Source organism: Coptis chinensis, chromosome 7 (assembly GCF_015680905.1).
Source record: "Coptis chinensis isolate HL-2020 chromosome 7, ASM1568090v1, whole genome shotgun sequence".
Lineage (NCBI taxonomy): Eukaryota > Viridiplantae > Streptophyta > Magnoliopsida > Ranunculales > Ranunculaceae > Coptis > Coptis chinensis.
Window position 1 is genome coordinate 84,591,288 of NC_141462.1, and position 20,211 is coordinate 84,611,498.

The window sequence follows — 20,211 nt, forward strand, 5'->3', positions numbered from 1 at the left end:
TTAAACACTTAGTCATGCTAACCGATAACTTCGGAAGGGGGAGACTACAACAGCTAAGGATGACATGCAACCAAGAACAGATGATGCAAGGGAATCCACCTAGAATCTTACAAGATAAATTCTCGCAAGCTCTCTTGTATGATCAACCCTACCGAATCTAAAAAAAAAGGAAACCACAAATCAACAAAATCCACTAAACTAAACTTGGCCTTCCGCCACAAGTCCAACCTCCCTGTGCAATCTTTGCTTGAATCCACCAAGACATGGATACTAGCCTCTTTAGGACTTTCAAGAAACTAAGACGGTAAAACAATAGCTTGCATGCATGTACAAACAAAGGCAAAATAAAATTAAGAGAAATACGCACGTAAATTCAGGTGTAAGTCTACTTTTTACAAAAGTATCCCAATCTTCTTGACTGATTACTTTTCTATACAACTTTGGTATTTTCTTGAGTCTCTTCGGTTTATTCTTAAAAGGTAAGATGTACCGTCTAGTAAGACGAGACTTGAATGCTTTCCACAACCTGCCCATCGCACTTGTACGAATAGATCTTTCGTTTGTGTCCAACTTAAATTTTTCCTATTTGTAGGTAGCATATTAGTTAATCATGTAAACAAAATGAAATTAGCTTATAAAGCATTAGATTAATGTACCTTCAAAGAGATCCACAAATTTTTCTTCAATGTTGGTGATACATCTTTCCAATTAGTTATTGTAATCCTTACTCTTGCCCTCACCAAGTAGCCTCCATAACTACCGATGTCGGCCCACCTTGACCAATTGGTTGCCCGTGATTCATTATAAACAACTCCTTGATATTCACCCTTTTTCAATTTTTTTATTTTTACACACTTTGCCGCTCTTCTGACTTTCCTTTTTTTTCTTAAACCTTTTGCTACTGCCTCGTCAACTTCCATATCTTTTGAGCCCGACCGCTTCTCTGAGTCTGAATGGTCTTCAAAGCCATCTTCCAAGTTTGAATGCCCTTGTGAACCATCTTTGGAGTTCGAATGATCTTCTGAGCCATCTTTCGAGTCTGAATTCTCTTCGGAATTTGAATACTCTTGTGATTCTGAATGCTCTTCTGGATCCATGAGTGTACCTGTAAAGACCATTTTTGTTTTTGCAAGGTTTGTCAATATATATATATATATATATAAAGCTTCCACCAAGTAGGTCTTTAATTGTTTAGAAATGTAAACATGCAAATGTAAACATCACTAGTCATCTCAGTTTAGCTGTAAGTTTAACACAAAAACTTGAAACATTCTTAAAACCTGATAAAAAAACAACAAAAAAAATAAGAAAAAGAAAAGAAAAGTCCCATAATGACTAGTAAGAAGTCTTATTTAACTTAAAGAAAAACTCATTCGGGCTCGACCCAAATCCCTTCATAATTTTCACGAGCATAAGGCAATGGCAATTCATTAGCTAAATCAAAGGAGTCAATAGTTGGTAGCGCCTTGTCTGTAATGGAATCATCATCGAACCCAGCATCATCGTTCTTATTGTGATAGTCTCTTTCAGGAGTTGCAAGGACAACTGACTATCCCAAATTTAGTTGGTCACTCACATAAAAAAACTTGCTTGGCTTGGGACGCTAAAATAAAAGGGTCGGACTTGTGGCCAACTTTACCAAGTTGCACAGATGTGAAACCCAATTCATCAACCTTAATGCCTCTCTTGCTGTCAACCCAATCACACTTGAAAATAGGAATCTCGAAGGTCAAGTAATCCAACACCCATACTTCAGTAAGCACACCATAAAAGCACATATCCGAAATTACAGGATTCTTGTCCTTGGCACTAGAAATCTGCATTGCTGAGGCCACTACACTGACTCCACTGTTTTGGTTGACTAGTTTAGCTTCTCGGTCCTTTGTGTGATAGCGAAAACCCTTAACTTCATATCCGGAATATTTTAGCACATCTAGACTAGGTCCCATGGCCAAAAACTGTAACGTGTCGGAGACTTTGTTATTTGGTATGTCTTGCTCTTCCTCAACCTGGTTCTCAAACAATGTTAAGAACAGTGTTTTAATTTTTTAAGTAACAATAGAGTGTTAACAAAACATACCTTTTGGCGAAGCCAATTAATAAAGGTGCGATTATGCTCAGCTTTTATCCATTTTACACCCTTGTGATGATTTTGAAGCCTTAGGTAGTCCATATGCTCCCTTTTATGTTAATAATTAAAAGAATACAAGTATTAACTACCAGCTCTCTTATGGAAACGTTGGAGATAAACATCTAGTTAAATTGAACTATTGTGCGTTTATCTACTTACTTGATATAAGGCTGAACTTCTTTCATATTTTCCAACACATAAAGATGTGCTTGTTACCAGGACTTCTCATCAACTTCAACAACATGCGAACCCCTAATCGGTCTTCCACTGCAAATTGTATCTCCATCTTCCAAATCATTGTCTATTATGTTTCTTGTGGAAGGAACTCCAATTGCATCTACTTCACTCAAGAATTCAGCACAAAACTCAACAGCTTCTTCTGCAATATAATTCTCCACCATACATCCTTCTGGACGGTTTCGATTCTTAACATATCCCTTTAACACCATCATGTACCTAGAAAGTTTTTTAAATATTTAAACCTTTGATACGTGCATTGTGAGACATTTAATAAATAAATTAAAAAAATCATTCACTTACCTCTCAAAGGGATACATCCATCGGAAAAAAACTGGACCACATAGCTCAACCTCCCTTACAAGATGAACTGTAAAATGCACCATGATGTCGAAGAATGATGGTGGGAAAAACTTTTCTAACAAACACAAAGTTACCACCAAATCTTTCTGAATATTATCCAATTTCGACACATCCACTATTTTTGTGCAAAGAGCATTAAAGAAGAAGCATAACCGAATAATGGTATACTCACATGCTTTGGCAACACCGATTGTATCGCCACAGGAAGAAGTTGTTGCATTAGTCGGTGGCAATCATGAGATTTAAGACCATATAATTTCAAATCTTTCATTGAAACACAAGATTTGAAATTAGAACAATATCCATCTGGGACCTTCAGTTCAAATAGTGTGTTGCAAACTTCCTCTTTCTCTTCTCTAGATAATGTATAACATGCTGGCGGTAGGTAGAATCTTGTCCCTCTCTTCTCTGGTGCTAGTTCTTCCCTTAAGTGCATCTCTACAAGGTCAAGTCGGCTTTGAAGTGAATCCTTTGTTTTCAATGGAATGTTAAGCAAAGTCCCAGTGATGCTATCACACACATTTTTCTCAATATGCATGACATCCAAGTTATGTCTTAAAAGCAAATGTCTCCAGTAAGGCAACTCAAAAAATATAGATCTCTTTTTCCAGCGACCTTCCTCATGATTTTTGTGTACACCATCAGTTTTCCTCCACTTTGGTGTTTCTGTATCCTTAGAACTTATTTGCTCCTTTCCCCTTTTTCTTTTCTTTGAACCTTTGGACCTAATTCGCACCTTCTCCTTCTTTGATTTTTTTGACTTTCTAGCACTTTCTGGTGGCTTTCCCCATGAGTTTTTGAAATGCTCAACTTTTGTGAAGATTTGCACCCCGTTCAATGATTCTGGACTTGATCGCAGCTCTTGCTTACCATTAAATGGTCTTTTCTCCTTTCGGTACGGATGGTTTTCTGGAAGCCATCTCCTGTGTGCCTGGTATACATTCTTCTTGCCGTGTTTCAATCTAATAGAATCTGTATTTTCCCCGCATACTGGACAAGCAAGATACCCCTTGACAGTACAACCAGCTAAGTTTCCAAAGGCGGGAAAATCACTGATTGTCCACAATAGCACAGCCCTAAGTATAAAGGATTCTTGCTTATAGGCATCATATACCTCAACACGGGGCTGCCATAACAACTGAAGATCTTCAATCAAAGGTGCAAGATAAACATCAATGTTGTTACAAGGTTGGTGCAGACCTAATATCAACAATGTTAACATTAAGAACTTTCTCTTCATGCACAGCCATGGTGGCAGGTTGTAAGTCGCCAATATAACAGGCCAACAACTATGTCTCCGCTAAGAGAATCTGTGTGGATTAAAGCCATCGGTTGAAAGTGCAAACCGAAGACTTCTCGAATCACCGCAAACTCGGCCAAGATTGATCGACGCGGTTCCCATGCTTGGGAATTAGCTGGGTGACTCATTTGACCATCAACTACCTCTCTTTCATTCACATGCCATACCAAATTCTTCGCCGTTTCAACAGATTGAAACATTTTTTTAAGTCTAGGGATTATTGGGAAATACCATAGTACTTTTGCTGGAACACTATAATTTTGGTCAGGATTATTCTTTTTCACCTTATACCTTGACGCTCCACATGTAGGACAAGTAGTTCTATCCTTGTTTATTAAACCTCTATAGAGAATACAATCATTGGGACATGCGTGAATCTTCTCATGCTTTATTCCAAAAATAGACAAAATTTCCTTCGCCTCTCTCATGGTCAAAGGCAGCTCATTGCAATCTGGGAGCATATCCTTAAACAGAGCCAACACCATAGAGAAACTTTTGTTAGACCACCCACTCATTGCCTTCACATTGAAAAGTTTAACCAGAGATGATAACTTGGTGTATTTTTTACACCCGTCGTACAAAGGTAAATCAGCTTCTTCAATCATTTCACAAAGTTTTTCAGGGTTCCCCATGAAAGTCTCCTGAGTGGCCTCAAACATTTTTGCGATGTTTGCGGCCTCATCTAGTCCACCCTCATCAAAACCTTCCTCTGGCTCCCTACTCGATGCTGACTCCTTTGGAGCATCTTCCCCATGCCACACCCATGTGCAATACGTTTGTTCAATCCTTTTCATTCTCAGATGACGTCCTACCTCCACTATATCAAATTCATACATATTCCCACATTCAATGCATGGACAGGGTATACAATTCATACATTTTGCATTATCAAAAGCAAATGTAAGAAACTGATTAACGCCTTCTACATATTCAGTAGAAAATATATCTCTCGACATCCATGACTTGTCCATCTCAGGCTACCAAAACCAAATACGATAAGTCCTTATCATCGACAAACAAGCAAATACGAAAATAGAGTTAACTGAAAAATATAGTCTACTTTAAAATTAAAAAACAAAAAATCATGTTAGATAACCATTTGTGAAACCCTGTATAGCCCATAAAGTAAACCTTCTGTTCATAAACCAAAAAAAAAACACTAACGACCACCTCAAATCAGGAATAAAGCACAAATTGTAAAAAAAAATCCAAATCAAATGAAAACCCATACCTTACTTGATTTAACTGGATATTGTTGCTCGAGAGAAGTGTGAACACGTAGAAATCCTAATCACAATCAATTGAAATTCCCCTATTCCAAAAAAAATATTGGTATAGAACTCAAAAACCAAAACTTTTTACTGCAACAAATTCAAAATCGAATAGAGATAAAGAACTAACCTTGTCTGTCTTCAATTACCGAACTGAATTTTGGAGAGGTAATAAGTTTTAGATGGAGAATGAGTGAAGAGAGAGTTGTGCGGAATTGATTTAGGTTGAGAGAGTGAAGATAGAGTCGCGAAGTGTGTTTAGAGTTTGAGTTTGAAGGAAGCTCGCGAAAGTGTTTTTGTTTTTCGTGTTTGTATACTTAGAGAATTTGAAGAGTTTGAACGAAAGCGGGAGTTGAGTGAACGTGGGTGTGTCGTGTTTTTTTGTTTTTAGTGGAGCTGTGGGCGTGGACCAAAAACTACCTAGGTCATATAATGGGTCAAACGGTCACTTAAAAGTCGGATAATACGTAACTATTTTAGTGAAATAGTCACAAATAGTTCTCCAAACATATACACCTTCTTTAGAAAAAAACCATTTGTGACCGTTTCGAAAACGCACGTCACTAAAAACTTTTTAAAACAGTCACAAAAACCCTTTTCTGCCATTTGTGACCTTTTCAAACAGAACAGTCACAAATACCATTTTAAAATAGTCACAAAAAGCCTTTTTTCTACTAGTGTAAGTGAACAAACAACGCCTTCAAAATAAACAGTATTCAGTGTAATGGTAATATAAACCAAGGGGAACTACATGCAGTCACTACCCTTCGTTCAAGGAGAGTAGTTGATAACAAAGTGACTATGCTTACAGATCGCCCACAAACAGAAGCTGAAAATGAAACCATGCCGAATACTGTCATAGAAACTGAAGACCCTACAACTGTAGAAATTCAAGTCCAACCACAACCAAAAGGTACAACCTTACTGAATACCACCATAGAAATTTATGATCCTACACCTGTAGAGGTTCCAATATGGACACCTAAATGGAAAACGGCTAAAGATAAAACAAAGATTAATAATAATGTTGACTCTTATGCTAAATATATAGATAAACCACCATATCCTTAGAGACTAGTTGTGTTTAAAAAGGATGAGAATTTTGATGAGATTAGGGAAGTGTTTAAAAATCTGACTATAAACCTACCTTTTCTAGATGCTATAAAAAGTATACTTAGACACGCTAAGTTTCTAAGAGAGTTGTGCACCAAGAAGAGGAAAACCAACATACCCAACGAAGCCTTCTTAACTGAATAATATCCCTCTTTATCTGAATATAACGGAATCGTTAAGTACAAGAACCCTGGTCGTCCTATTATACAATGCACCTAGGGAGATTACTTCATAACAACTGCTCTATTAGACCTGCGGGCGAGTGTTAACTTACTCCATTTTTATTTATATAAACAACTAGGTCCAACAAAACTTCAACCAACCAAAATGACTTTACAGTTAGTTGATAGTTCTATTAAGTACCCCAAGGGAGTAGTTGAAAACATTCTCGTTAAAATTAAGGACTTTTACTATCCATCCGACTTCGTTATTCTCGATATAGAAGTTACTCATGATTCCATTCCCATTATCTTAAGGGTGTCCTTTCTTGGCAACCGCCAATGCTCAAATCAATTGTCGGGATGGCTCAATGACTCTTTCTTTTAGAAATCTTTCTATGGAAGTTATCATGTTTAGAATGAAGCAGGGACAACTAGGTTTGCCTGTATAAGAAGAAGTGAAGTTCATTGAGAGTTTTATATCTTACATTAGTGTGGCCGATGTTTTCATCCCCACACTAGTAGATCACAATTTCAACTCATTAGATGAGATTGATGACTTTCTCAAAGATGCAGATGAATAGCATAATTATGTGGATGCAACCAAGCTAGATGAGGAATTCTATGAGTTTCTAAGAGCTTGTGATAATCCACTCTCTCAAGCACTACCTAGAGCACCACCCGACCACCATCCACCTGAGTTAACCCCTCATAAAATCCAATCATTCTTCCCACCCTTTCCTTCTAACACTTATCCACATTCCAAGTATTTTCCACAACCATTAATTTTCTCATGATCATTCACTTAGAAACCTTTCAATTCGTTCAAAAAAAAAGAGAGTACACGCTCGATTAAGTTCTCGGTCCATCAAATCTCGCTCTCATTCCACTAAGTTGCATCGTAGTTGTCGCTCTTAACCAACAACTTTTTCAGTTGTTGATATATGGTAAGTGGCATGTACATATATATTAGATAAAGTCTCAAGTATCTGACTATAAAAGACTCACTTTATTTTTCGGTGTACTCCATTCCAATTTTATGGTATGGGAGTGCACCATTAAGGTAATCGGACCCTCCTTTTGGAGTGCGTGGTTGTAAGTACCGGATCCTTTGTCCACATTTGATATGACTCACACATTCATCTCTTATATATTTTTTTTCTCGTTGTTTGAGTAATATTTATCTATCGAGTGAGTTTCATTTTTATTTTTTTTTATCCTAATTTTGTTTTTCCAAAAATCAAACATATAAAAATTTTAAAAAATAAATAAAAACATAAACATATATTAGTAAGTCTAGGAAATCTGACTTTAAAATACCCAAGTTTTTGTACAATACAACCTTTCTGGAGTATAGGCCACAAAAAATTTCAAACTTAAAAAGAGTTTTCAAATTTTGTTTGGGGGTGGCATATTTTGGTATTTTATTTCAAATCTTTTTGCCACCCTTTGCCTGCCATATTTACTCTAGTAGAATCCATGTTAGTTAGTACGTAACAGTTTAATTGTATTTCATGTTATCATATCATCTTTATAATATTTCTGTTACAGGTACTATCAATTTTTGCCACGTTTCTATGGTAAATTTTTTCTTTATCTTTTTACACTTTGAGGACAAAGCGTTCGATTGTTTGGAGGGTGGGATAGAAACATTTGCAAAAATTAGGCACGTTTAGGATGTAAATTACGCATTTTTCTTTATAAAATGTTAAAAATCATAAAAATTAGTTAGTTACATAATTTAATTGTGCTATTGAATTATTTCATGAACCCCCTTCTCCTAAATTGTTTGGGGGTGGTATATTTCATTTTAGTACATTGTACATTAATGTATTAAAATTGCTTGTATAAATACCGAAATATAGAATTTATAGGCCTTGTTGATTTTATTGGGATGCATAATGTAATTAGGTACCTTAATTTTGTGAAATTTACTATTTCATGGAATTTCGGAAGCTAATATGATAGGCGCATGTTTGATTTGTGAACATATTGCATCTTTTCATAAACATCTTGCATGAGCATCTATGATTATACTTGACAATATTTTTCTGAGACTTAGATTAGAGTACTTAATACATATCCTGTGAGCAACTAGCCAAAAAGCCCATATAAATTAATATCTGAGTGATGACACAAGGGAGAAGTCAATTCTGAGTAGAGAATTCACACATCCACTTGCTTGATCACCATACCATATCCTAAGTGAGAATTTAGGCCATCTTTGGATCGATATAGCTAGAAATTCACACCTATATGAAATTTACTATCCGCTAGTCGCCCCACTGAGCCTTTTATTAGCCTTTTCACAAACCACATATCTTTTCTCCAATAAAACAAAATAAAAAATAAAATCAGTCTACCTATCAGGATAAGTCTGAGAAATAGGATGAGTGAAGTCAAGAGAAAAGAAAAACCTGTGTAAACAAAAATTAGTTAGTTGCTTTGAAAGAAAAGGTAAAAGAAAAAGAAAATAAAATAAAGCTTCCAAAAGGAAAGAAAAATAAAAGTTAGAACTCCAAAAATAGAATCAAAATGAGTCAAAAGCCAAAACAAAAGGGCTAAGGATGGAAACAAAGTGTAGAAGCAAAATAAGAACGAGGTTTTCTCTAGTTACATAATATGAAGACCCTATTTTCCCAGATTTATCCTTTTGAATATCCATTTCCTTCCTTCTTTAACCAATACCTACGCCCCGTATCACCTAATAAAGACCTCTAGCTTAATTAGGAATAGGTTGGTGTGATAGTAAGTGGTAGATGTGTTTGATCGACCTCGGCTTCCTTAGATTATCATTGAGATTGTGAGGAAACGTGTACCCACTGCACACTGGAGTTAGCAAACTTGAGTGAAAAAATCAGAGTGTTATGTGTCTTGACACATTTCTTGTGAGAACCTACTTAGGCACGCTACCCAAAAGTTTAAGAAAAAGACCTGCCACTGCATTTCATAGCATAGTTCATTGTATAGTTGTTTATCTTAAGATGATTTGATTATTATGTATGTATTAATTTAGGACTTAGATTGATGATCCTTGTTTAAATGCTAGTTAGATGTATAAATATTTGAGATAAATTAGGGGAAATTACTTTTATTTCTTAGTTGTTGTAATATAAATGAAGTTTGTGAGTACCTTCTCTAGAAAACTCTCAAGAGGCTATAAATCATCTACTAGGGAATTTTTAGTAGTTTAAGGCCTTATTGCATATGGACAATGCAGTCGCACTCAGCGAAACGAGAGTAGTTAGGAATACATTTTTAGCCACTTATTTTAATTTCACATATTTGTTTGAGGACAAGTAAAATGTTGTTTGGGGGTGGTTTGATAAGAGCCCAAAACATGTAGTTTCAACCCCTTAATAGTATTATATTTAGGCCAATTATGTTTATAATAAATAAGAGTTAGTAATGTTTACGTGTTTTTGTGTATTTCAAGTATTAGAATCAATTATGTGAAGAAATACATCACTTTTGTAAGAGAAAGGAGACAAATTACTTTCTAGAGAAATTATATGATTAAAGCCCAAGTTTCAAGGAGAAAAAACATTTTTAAAGCCTAGTCAAAGCTGAAAAGTCAAAGTCAACGCGGTTAGAAAAAGAGCAGAAACGTCAATAGAAATTTCGCAGGCCGTATCTTTAGACGCAGACCTCGTAATAAATCCTATTATATGTCAAAACGATCGTCTCAGAAAGAGCTTTCTAATGCTCTAAGCTTTGACCCAATCATAGCAGTAAAAGTGGACAAAACGGGTGTTGCAGTAAATTCTCATAGAGAAACCTTTTTTGGACTTAAGTAATTAGGTTTTAGGCTTGATTTAGTGGCCCAAAACACAGCTCCAAAGCCCATGCACAAAATTATAAACCTAACCCTCTCCTATATAAAGAGATAGAAGGAAAAACTCTATTATCTCTCTCTCCCCCATTAGTTAGAATAATTTAGCTTTCTCTCTCCCCTTTCTTTATTTTAGTATAGTTTAAATAATTAGAGTTTATAATTGTAGCATCTATAAAACCTCCATTAAAATAACTTCAAGTTATTATTATTATTCAATTCAATTACTTCTCTTTATATTATGTCTTTTTCTCATTCTTTTGTTCATGATAGTCCCATGAATCAAAGCTAAATTCCCATTAGAGGGAGTTTGAATGAAGATTTGAGATGATTTGATTTGTAAGTATAGATTTGTTGTTTAGGGTTTCAAGTTTAGGGTTTTCTTAACTTAGAGATAAGAAGAGTTTAACCTAAATTAGAGAATAGTGAGTTTGTCATGAGAATGGGAACAAGTTTTCTCTCATGCTAATTAGTTTATGACTAGAGATAGCATAAAGTAATTAGGGATCATTAAAGGTCTAGTCTTTATATTTTAACTTTATGTGAGAATATCTAGACTAGAGTTTTCTATACAAATCTATGCTAGCATGTTAAGAAATTAAAAAGTGGATTTCAATCTCTCTCTATTCTTCTCCATATTTTATTCAAGTTATATTCAATTACTTTAATTAAATTAGTATAAGTTAAATTCATATATTTAGTTTCGTAGTATAAATTCATATCCATAAATATTGCTCTCACCATTGTTTCCTCGTGTTTGATTAGTTGAATTTGTTTAAGTCTAGAAAGTTAAAAGTGGAACAATTGCGTACTCTATATATTGCATGAATATATATGTGAGAGTAGGAAATAAATAATTGATAATGTAAGAATAGGTTAGAGAAATCTAGTAGTGTGTTTTTATATTTATCACTTCTACCCAGTAACTTCTAGGTAACTTAGAGTGAGACAACATGCATCTTATCCTCTCTACAATGGTATGACTCATCCTCTCGGCTATACCATTCTGTTGCGGTGTCTTGAGAACGGTCTGCTCATGACGAATCCCATGACTCTTGCAATACTCTTCAAACGGCCCAATGTACTCTTCCCCATTATTTGAGCAAATACACTTCAAAGGCTTCCATGTCTCTCTTTCCACCATGCTGTGGAAAATCTTAAACATGCCAAGTGCTTCATCCTTGGTTTACAGACTATATGCTCATATCTTTCTTGACGCATCATCAATGAAAGTCAAGAAGTATAAAGCTCCCCCGAGGGACTTCATTTTCATAGGACCACATAAATATGTGTGTACTAACTCAAGGACATTCTCCTTTCGGTGAGAAGGGAATCTTTGGAAAGACACCCTGTGTTGCTTTCCAACCAAACAATGAGTAAATCTATTTAAATACATACCTTTGATGTTTGGCAAGACTTTTTTCTTGGCAAGAACTTTCATGCCATTTTCTCCCATATGACATAGTGTCTTATGCCATAGATCAGAAGAAGCTTCTTCTTGTGCCGCATTTAACTCTGCTTTACACAAACTAGCTTGTGTCTTGTAAAGCGAGCAAGTTTTCTTTCCTTTGGCTACTACAATGGAACCTCTGCTCAGTTTTCATACTCCGTTACCAAACGAATTTTGAAAGCCATCATCATCTAACTTTCCGGTGGAAATTAGGCTTAGCCGAATGTTAGGGACATGTCTTACATCCTTGAGTGTCAAGGTGTAGTCGACATTGGCTTCTACATGAACATCACCAATGCCTATAATCTTAGAAACTCCACTTTTACCCATCTTTACTTCACCAAATTCACCATATTTGTAGGTAGTGAAGAAATTTTTGTGCAGTGTGACGTGATAGGACGCTCTTATATCTATCACCAACTCAATATCTTGGCATGAGGTATTAACACAACACTCACCACAATCTAACACAATCCCCACTACATCATCGTCTGTTATTATGGCAATATCTTGGCTTGTGCTCCCATTCCTTTTTACCATGTCTTCATGTACACAATTATTTTTCTCATCCCTCTTCAGTGTTCTACACTTATATCTAAAGTGACCATTGGTGGCACAATATTATCATTGTCTCTCTGCCTTAGGAGTTTTAGCTTCACCCCTAGATTTGCGTCTGTCATTACCTCTAGAATGAGATGGTTTTCAACTCTTACCTCTCCCCCGCTTCTCTGTGACAAAGATCTCTGAGTGAGAGGAGCTGCTTTGTGAACTCTTTTTGTCTCCTCATTCAACGTACAATGCCTCGGTAGCCATCTCCATGGAAATGATTCCATCCTTAGCGACTCTGCCAAGAGAAATTGTTAAAGTCTCCCAACTGTCGGGTAGAGAGTTTAAGAGTAACAAAGCCTCAACTTCGTCACCCATATCAATCTTCATCAAATGCAACTGATTAAAGGTATTATGTACTTCATTAAGATGCTCAGACATTAAAGAACTTTCTTTGTACTTCGTGTTAGCAAACTTCTTAATGAGTAGTACTTTGTTTCCGGCCGACTTTCTCTCATAGAGGTCTTCGAGTTTTTTCCACAAGCCAAAAGTGGTAGTCTCTTGGGATACATGGTGGAAGACACTATCATCAATCCACTGTCGAATGTACTGGCTAATTGCTTTTCTGTCAAGTTTGCTCCACTCAGCCGCGGCTATTACGTCTGATTTTACTCCTCTATTCTCAATGGGTTGTGCCAAGTCCTTGCAATAAAGTAAGTATTCCATCTTGGCTTTCCAAATAATGTAGTTAGCTCTATTTAAACTAGTCATGCAAGTGTTTATAGAATGATCCATCTTAATAGGCTATTTCAACTCAAACCTTCTCTCAAGAATTTTATCAAACACCTTTCGGGCAAGATTTGGATAACTACTTTTGTGATTGATCTAACCTGGCTCTGATACCACTTGTTGGGGAAAACGATAACAATCAATCCCCACTAAGATAGCTTTCACTTGGACAATTTACTACTCCAATAAAAAAATCTAAACTTTAACTACAACCAATAACCACAACCAAAGTTATGGATAAAACTATCACAAACAAGCAATAGTAATATAGAGTGACTTACCACAATGAAAACACAAGATGTAACGTGGTTCGGCTAATGATGCCTACTTTCATAAGAGCAAATCTTTTTATAAGTGTGAAAAGAAGATTACAATCACTCCTTTCAAGTCTCTCCAAACTTACTAGATCGCTATTCTCTCCTTACAAGCTTTTTCTCTTTGCAAGAGTTTTCTCTCAATTTTGATTGCTCTCAAAATTGGGTTTCTATTCAAGACTTGATTTTCCAAAATCTGAACTCTTCTATTTATATTAGGGTGAAATATCAGTGTAAAAACACATTCTCGATATTCTAGTGAAATATCAAAACCTGGTATGAGTAGGCATGAGCGCGGGCGTGCTCTGGGCAAGGCCAATTTGAGCGCGCGCAAGATGCCATATTATATTTCTAGTTTTCCCAACTTCCAGTAGACATGTTTTATGAGAAGCTGAAAAAAAAACTATCTTCTTTTTCAAGGCGCGGGCGTGCCTTAGGCAAGACCAATTTGAGCGTGCACACACTCTAACTGCTTCTTCACACGAACAGTAATCCTTCATGTCACATGGTGAGGGACTCACACCCAACAATAATATGCAAAATAATATCTAATTTCATGAATTCCTATTAAAGATCTGCAAAATAATCTATACTTGTATGATGGGGAGTTCATCTCTAATTTCATTAATTTAGATTAAATTGTAAAATTTAATTTAAGAAAAAAAAAAGAAAAAAAAAAGTATGTTTGCTAACCGGCATTATTTCATTCCGTTTAGTTTCGACACTTTCGGTTTCTTGGAACAATAGTCTGTTGAGCTTCTCAAGAGACTTCAGAAAGTTATGGACAGTAACGTTATGACAGATAGTTCTAACGAGTTTGTTTTTAGAAGAATAGAATTTGCTATTCAGAAAGGACTTACGGCGCAGCTTGTTGCGCGCTTGTCCTAATTATTTGTAAAAATCCTTATCAGTATCAATAAAATCTCTACTTAAAATATATATATATATATAAACCTCGACTATCTCAACAGATCCATCATACCGGAAAAAAAGAAGAAAAAATGACGAAGAAAACAAACTTTGGTCTTCTTCTTCATATCGAACTCTTCTTTCCTTATTCATATTCTTCACTTTGGCGTCTTCATTAAATACAAAACACACAAATATGTTTTCCCCTATTTTTTTTAGAGACTAGATCTTCTCCGCCCGGGTGTAATACCCCACTCCTACACCTTACAAGAATTTCCTGCCACGTATATCATAATTTAATGCCAGTTAACAAATTTCACTTAACTGGGTTAGGTAGTGTTACTGAAAAATACTTAAAAGTTAAAACTATAAAACAGAAACTAAAGTTGCCAAAACCATAAAGTACTGATTTTACATTTTTTTCAGCTTCTCACAATATTTCCATTTAGGAGAATGTTTGATACAATAAGGAGCGAGGTAGTAAAGCTTTTTTTGCCGTTGTCGCCATTTAACTACATTGTCCGCGGCGTAATCTTTGTAAGGACTTGATTTTTCCATGATTGAGTTCTACCTTCTACGTTTCATATGAATAGAAGGTGTTGGTACTTCCAGAGATTTGCATACTTAGTTTGGGTATGTGGAGAAGAATCATAAAGCTTCCATCGGAAAGTGTCGTACTTCTTACAAGCTATGAAAGATATTCATTTGAAGTATTTATACTGAATCGGATTCAATAATTAGATTGAAAAACAAAATAGCAAAAAAAAAAAAAAAACTGAAAAATGCGTGAAATTTTTTGTCAAAGTTTCGAATTAAAACGGTGAAGTGAAATCATGGAGATATGGAAAAGGAGACGTTTCCTTTTTTTGGTTTATATTAACTATTTAGTGTTTTTATTCTATATAAAATACGAAAAAAAAAAACACCCGGCCCATTAAGTTTTCCGTGATTGGGTTTAATTAAAGGGCCAGGTGGCAGGAAAATCTTGTAAGGTGTAAAAAATGGGTTTTACACTCGAGCGGAGAAGATCTCACCTCTTTTTTTGTTCGCCATATTTGACACGAGATTCTTCATTCTCTGTTTGCATATATATGAGACACCAATCTTTTTCTCAATATTTGCTCAAAGGAATAATATTAGTCTTGATCTCAATATTCTCTGTAAGAAGAACTTGGTTCTCGATCTCTTCAAGGTGGTTTGATTGAGGTTAGAGAAGAATCGATCGAATGGCAGATTGATTATGAGGAAAACATATGAAATTCTTCAAAGGACAGAAAGGAAGTCAAAGAAGGTAACATAGCCAAAATGTGTTGTTATTCTTAAAGAGCTTGGTTCTTTTAGGAAGAAGATGTTAATCGGTCTTAAGTTGTTAGGAACCACAATCCAAATATACTTACTCTTTACCAATTACTAACAGGTAACAACAGTACACCCCTTTCAACATCTCTTCTCCTCTCTGTTCTTAGTCAAAGCACAATGTTGAGTTCACTGATTACATGGAATTGAAGTGTTGTTTTCCATTAAAGGAAAAACCGTTCTATCTTGGGAGATGAAAAAGCACGTAAAACATGTATTATTTGTGTTGTCGTTATTTGTTTTACGTTTGTTTTACAAATTTTACTTAGCCTATTAAATATTGATAAATATAGTGGCTAGCAAGGTATCAATCCTACTATAAATTGTAAATTGATGATAATAGAATGTCCTAATTTAAATTACTCTAATAATGCAAGTAAAATATGTGGCTAAGTGATAAGTGCTCAAAAAGTGCTATTTAGCCCTCGATTATGCCTCTTGTTTAGCCATCTTAGTGGACTAATAGTGTTTATAAGTTGTGTTTTAAGATTCTATAGGTGAAAAAGAGAGTTTTGTAGAATATTAGAGAAAATGGGGTAAAACGAAGCAATTCGGAGCATTAAGGATCACATGGGAGGCCCGTGGACAATCATGGAGAAGGCCAAGGAATTGGAGCTGTTAAAGATGCGACTTGGACCTATTTTAAAGTCTATTTGGAAGCCCAAGGCCAAAGGATTTGTTGCTTGGACCAAAGCCCGCAAAAGAGGATAGAAGGATAGAGCAGAAGAGAGAAAATCGGCTTATGCGTCTGGGACGCATGTATCGAGCGTCCAGACGCATTGAGTGCATCTGGGACGCATAAATTGAGCATCCAGACGCATTGATTAAGTCTGGGACGCATGAATAATGCGTCCGGCGCATGAATCGACATCAATCGTAGCCAATTCCTTCTCGTTTTGAAGACGGTCGGACTCTGAAGAAGTCTATTTTGTATTAGGAAACAAATGACAGTTTTGGAATGCTTCTAGAGCTCATTGTAACCCCTATAAATAGAGGACCTAAGTGCCTCATGTAATTAGCCAATTCACTTATATTCTTGTCTCCTTAACTTGAGGCGAGAGAGATTAATAATAAAAGATCGGTTTTAACTAGCTGAGTCTTAATAAATTAGTCTTTCTAGTCTTATGTTCTTCAACTCTTCTTTTTCTCGTTCTTCGTGTTCTTCCTTCTATATGGAAGACTAATCTTCTCCTTCAAGGGAGGAGATGAAGCCAGTGCTTAAGGTTTAATGATTCTTCTGGTTCATGATGTTCTTCAATCAGGTTAGTTCTTTATGTTTTTAGTTATTAGTTCCATTGCCCACACCAGGGGATGGAAATATAGATTAAGGTTTTTATTTATTACAATTGAATATCATGCTAGTTTAGGGTTTTATTTATTGCAATTGAATATTTGCTAGTAACATGCTTTCATTTATTGCAATTGAATATAATGCTAGAATAGAGTTTTATTTATTGTAATTGAATATTATACTATTATTCTCTACTTTTCTTCTAATTGTGTAGTGTTTTAGAGTAAGGGAAGTATTCCTTGTGTTTGCCTTAGATGGTGATTCATTGAATAGCTGCCCAAGCTCACATAAAAGGAAATAAGATACTAGTAACATGAACATAGAAACAACCTTAAGAAGAGTTAATTGTTTAACGATGTTTCACCCAAAAAGGCATCGGCACTGGCTCGATTGCCCGATTGTAGTCTACTTGGAGAACAACATGAAGCAAAAGGTCATTGAATCAAAAGCATTGGTGGATTTGAATCTCTTGAATCTATCTCTCTCATATTCTCTCCTTATTTCCAATTCTTAGCTTTAGTATAAGTTTAGTTAGTTTAGTTTAGTTTAGCATTAGAATCTACAATATCTATAATCATAGTTTTAATCCCTCAAACCCCTTTCCAAATCCGTCCTTCATATAAATAAATATACACTTAAAAGTGGAACGATACCTTACTCATCCTTTACTTATTGAGGGATAATTAGGTTTTGATACGTTTCTATTTTGTTCAACGACCATCATCTATCTACATCACCCATATCCACATCTCACAAAAAAGGAGGCAGTGTCACTAAGTAATAGTAAATAATTGTTGATTTTAAATCAATACAGATAGAGGTCCTAACCTCATAACTATTTCAAAAAAAAAAATGTTGATTTGATTTGAATTCTAAACTATACATAAACTAAATAATTAAGAATATGAATATGAATCAAAAGAGAGAATATCTTAGGAGAGACAAATCCACCAAATCCTTAGATTTAGTTTAATAATCAATCAATCATGGTAAATATAAATCACTAATAGAAACTTACCATACCTACAAACCTTATGCTCATAACCATGATGACAGTATTTGGATTTCAACATGTTTTCTACTTTACCACCAAGTAGTTCTTCAATCTCCAATGATATCTTCTACCTATAACCAAATTGTGTTTTAAGTGATATTCAATATACAACTCTAGGTACCATAGAAAATCAACATGTGGCATTAACCATATACAACTAGTTAAGGTGTCATAAAGGATCCAATCATCATACTAAAACACTAAAAACTAGAAGAGAAGAATCTCAGGTTTGTGGTATTTGGCTCTACACAATCATGAATTACCCTAAGACCTCCTAACCTCCGTTAGGAGAGTTAGATCAATGGATGAATAAGAAAAAACTCAATGAGGGATTTACACTAGAAGATGATAGAAGAAAAACTAAACTAAAACATAAGAAAAATGATTCATCTCTCCTCCTAAGAAAAGGGAGATTAGCTCATCATATTATGTTATGAACACAATATAAAAAAGAATAATCTTTATTGATGGTAATGGTGAAAAAGGTCTGAACTTTCTTCTCTCTTAATTCTAGATCTAAGATGCAAAAACTAAATTTTCTAGATGATATAAAACTAAGGTTTTTGTGTCTTATATAATGGCTTACACGTTCCTGGATAGAGATACGAATCATACGTTTATTCGATATCAAATAATTCTTTGGAATCTTTCTAAAAGCAATCCTGGAGAAGTTGGATTCGATTGCACAAAAGTTAGACGTGGTCCACTTTGCCTTGTAGGCTATATTCCCCACTACAGCTTATGACAGCTTTCAGTTTCCTAATTTTTGTGAAACTCTGAATTCTTTTCCATATTGATCTCCTCTTCTCATGAATTTGGAATTAAGGCTATGAGATAAGTTTCAAGACTCTTCTAACTCACTATTAACCTCTTTTAGAGTCCCATTAGGGTTGACACCTTTGGAGACAAATATAACGTTTTTGCCCTAGGACTTTAGATGTAATTCCTAATGACTCATTTTTTTTACTTGTTTGGCTTCTTTTCCTACTATATTTCGTATTTAGGTTTTTTCACCTACAAAAACTCAAATTGCATCATATTAAAACATTTAAATATAAAATGGAGACTAACATATACGTAATTGGGGATATAAATAATTATTTTTGAACACTTATCAAGAGACAGTTTCTCATCCAACCTTAAAGCACCGTGAGGGGGAAAATATGTCTCAAGGACATAGTGAATCTTCACTAAGCTCAGATTGACATTTTCGTACTTGGTACATTTGAGAGAAAGTTTTGTATTGTTGTTGGTAATTGGTAAAGAGTAAGTATATTTGGGTTGTGGTTCCTAACAATGACTAAGAACATGAAGACAAAACAATTGTTCGAACAATCACACTTTTTGAAGTGACGCACCTTTTAGGCATAATGCAACATTTCCAACCGTTGCATCTTTCGAAAAGTCGCACCTTTTCGACATAATGCAACATTTCAAACCGTTGCATCTAAGGGTGTCGATGGGTATCTGATTAATCGGAATCGGAATCGGAACCATAGAAAAAAGCATAGTTCTGGTTCCTATTTTTAGGAATCGTTTAAAAATGGATACTAAAAAAACCGGACCATATAGAACCAGAACCGAGAATGGTTTTTTAAACAAAAAAAACCGGACTAGAACCAAACGTTATCGTACTTTTAACATAAAGAATATAAAAACTCAAAACATTCATTTATATATTACTAAATTTTATTTAATAGTGTAATATATAGTTTTTATAGTATTTAATGTTATAAATAATATAAAAATATAGTTTACAACCTTAAATATATAGTTTTATTTAACTTATTATTGAATGACATAATTATAGTTGACAACCCTAGTTGCACCATTTCGGAAATGTTTTTTTTCTCTTTACTGTTTCAAGTGAAACTGTTAAGCCTCATGGGCCCAAATGGATTAGGCCTTATGAAGAAATTGGTTGTCCAAAAAGAATATACACTACACGTACACCACCTAGCCATGTCCATGCCCAGCCGGCCGGTCGGTCGGACAAATGACTATGGCGGCGTGTGCGTGTTTTTTGTTGAGCTTGACTGCGTTTCGTCTCCATAGAAAATTAGTGGTACATACTCTTGGGGCCCAAGCCAAGTAGCC

At 35.2% G+C, this 20,211-nt stretch overlaps 1 protein-coding gene across 1 annotated transcript; it reads right to left on the reverse strand.

Moving 5' to 3' along the window:
• Window positions 1-1,369: 1,369 nt before the first annotated feature.
• Window positions 1,370-12,395, reverse strand: LOC147489505 (uncharacterized). Its single transcript, XM_086574659.1, has 8 exons — window positions 12,099-12,395; window positions 4,078-5,008; window positions 2,904-3,931; window positions 2,672-2,817; window positions 2,348-2,587; window positions 2,081-2,180; window positions 1,640-2,009; window positions 1,370-1,545 (listed from the first exon to the last, which is right to left on the reverse strand). Exons 1-8 carry the CDS (start codon window positions 12,393-12,395, stop codon window positions 1,370-1,372), a joined length of 3,288 nt encoding a protein of 1,095 aa, XP_086430785.1.
• Window positions 12,396-20,211: the final 7,816 nt, after the last annotated feature.